At 39.5% G+C, this 2500-nt stretch overlaps 1 protein-coding gene across 1 annotated transcript in view; it reads right to left on the bottom strand.

Moving 5' to 3' along the window:
- LOC138004162 (stimulated by retinoic acid gene 6 protein-like) overlaps positions 1-2500 on the bottom strand; it is a 129185-nt gene that overhangs the window by 96753 nt on the left and 29932 nt on the right. Inside the window, exon 7 of the mRNA XM_068850585.1 lies at positions 2386-2500. This exon is cut by the window's right edge and continues 20 nt beyond it. Within this exon, the coding sequence (XP_068706686.1) occupies positions 2386-2500 (115 nt within the window). The remainder of the gene's footprint in view (positions 1-2385) is intronic.

Raw genomic sequence — 2500 nt, 5'->3', positions numbered from 1 at the left:
TTTTGGGACAGTTCCGTGGTTAGCTTGAAGTCTTCGCCTTAGGTAAAATACACCCAGTACGGAAATGTTTTCCAAAAAAAATTCATGTTCTACTATCAAACTTTTTTTCTTCTTCAAATATGTTCTTTACTAAACTGTTCTTAGCAAATACCTGAAAAAAAATCGGGGGTCACCGTGCTCGTTTGAGAGAAAAGGAGCATTTATTTCGCTATCGGGTTGAGTTTGAGCGAAATCTCTTACGTTTTGTATGCGCACGTGCTCATGTGCGCATGCAAATGACTATCTGGCGTTACTGGCCCATCATAACACTCCAAAGGAAGGTGTTGGTACCAGCCCAGCCCATCGTTTGCTAAGTAGAAGAACAAGTACCAACCTTCCCACTTTTGGCAACTTACTGAAACCTAGCTTAGCTGAGGACCTTCTAGAGGAGGCTGAGAAATTTGAAGCAGAAGTTCTGTTATGACAGATGAGCAAAGGATCTACCTGACCTTTCAGAGGATGATGTCATTCGCATGCAACCCTTTCGGCTGAATGAGAAAGCATGGAAGAAAGCTACGGTTGTGAAGCCTTTGGGTAGAACGTCGTCTATAGAACGTCCAGCGGTCAGTTTTATGTCAGAAATCGGGGACACCTGAAACGTTCTGCAGAGGATGGTAACCCTTTAGCTGCGGAAGAGCCTTGGTCCTTAGTGACCGATGCCCTGCCAACGAGACGTCAAGTGTTTAACCAGCCCAAGTAAACAGCTATCATTGCATTTGATAAAGATCAGCCCACTACGGCATGCAATGATCCATGAATGGTTACAAACCCTACGGTCAGTAAGGATGAGCCCTCTAAACATCAAGGTTCGATTGATAGTGGCGGAAGAAGATCAACCACTAAAGCAAGTAGAGATAAGTCCTCATATGGCAAGTGTTGGTGGATAATGATAAACTTCGTACGCGGAGCAGAAGACTGGTTAGACCACCTAGTCGTTTTAGGGACTTTGTGGCTCACAAATAGAAGTCAAGAATGTCATTTTAGGAGGTTCTTATTTGGCTTTCCTTGGCGGTTGAGTTGTGATTGAAATAATAAGTAACTAAAAAGTTCGACGCGGTTTGATGTTGCTTATGGCTTTTCAGCCACCAGTGTTACACAATCTAAAGGGGTAATACCCATATAATCTAAGTTTAGATCAGTGGGTGCAAGCTATCGCAGATGAATGATCATCCGAGTCATCCAACCATGCATGCACTGTATTTAGGTCTAAGCACCCATTTTGAATAGTGCTGATAAACTGTGTTTAAGTATAAACGCCCATTCTAAGTAAGCACCCATCTTAAATCGATTAGCTTTCAATATTGGTAATGGGTCTCTATTTAAATATTATAAAAATTCGCCTTCATTCAGCAGCGTGCTTGGATGGTGTGGTGGTTATCAATGATTCCTTACGCGTGGCTAACGGACTAGGTTCAACCCTTTTGTCATCCATGTCCGTCGATCACGTTCAACAAAAAATTTCCTTTTTTTCCCTTTTTTTTCCTGACGAGAAAATTTCTAAGTATAGGGTAAACTTCATGTAATTGAAGTGAAAGAGGAAACGCATATTTAATGAGTTGCTTGAATGACTCGGATGATCATCTGAGATGGCTTGCACCCACTGATCTAAATTTAGATTATATGGGTATTACCCATTTATATTAGATTGTGTAACACGGGTGTTTCAGCAGCTTATTTTTCGTTGTTAATAGCTACTTTTTAGCAAAATGATTCCTATAGTTTATATTTTCTAATTTATCAATTGCTGTACATATTTGTTGTCATATTTTCTTTTCGTTGATTTTAATTGTTATGCGTTTCATACGTGAGCCCCTTTCTTGGATACTAAGGACAACCCCATCCTACTTAATGACTATAATAAATTGATTGATTGATTGATTGATTGATTGATTGATTGATTGATTCATTCATTCATTCATTCATTCATTCATTCATTCATTCATTCATTCATTCATTCATTCATTCATTCATCTATCTATCTTTCTTTCTTTCTTTCTTTCTTACTTTAGCCTGCCTGCTTGCTTGCTTTCTTTCTTACATACTCACTCAGTTACTTAGCGGGAGATGACCATTTTATGAGTTCGTAATAAACGAGAATTTTGAGGTTGATTCCAGAATTTTCAGGCTTTCCTTTCGTTACTGCTACTGCAACTGAAGTACCGTTCAAAACTGGGACTATTTATGGGTTTTACATGGGAGCCCCCCTAAAAAACCTTGATCAATTCTCCCAATCAGTCCTCATAGTTATTGTCATAAACATTAACATACACTTCATCATAATCATCATCACCATCACTCCCAACTCCTCAATCAAAAGGATTAATCGATAATGAATTCACTACCTACATCATTATCGTCTGTGCTGTGAAACCACCTCTTTCGCCCTTCCCGGAAAATCACCACGGCGAACCTTATCACGACAAAAAGGAGGCACAAGTAGGTTGCAAGTCTTGGAAAAAGT

The sequence above is a fragment of the Montipora foliosa genome, chromosome 5 (genome assembly GCF_036669935.1).
Source record: "Montipora foliosa isolate CH-2021 chromosome 5, ASM3666993v2, whole genome shotgun sequence".
NCBI lineage: Eukaryota > Metazoa > Cnidaria > Anthozoa > Scleractinia > Acroporidae > Montipora > Montipora foliosa.
Note: the sequence above shows the minus strand (reverse complement) of the source record. Positions and strands in the feature narration are given on the sequence as shown.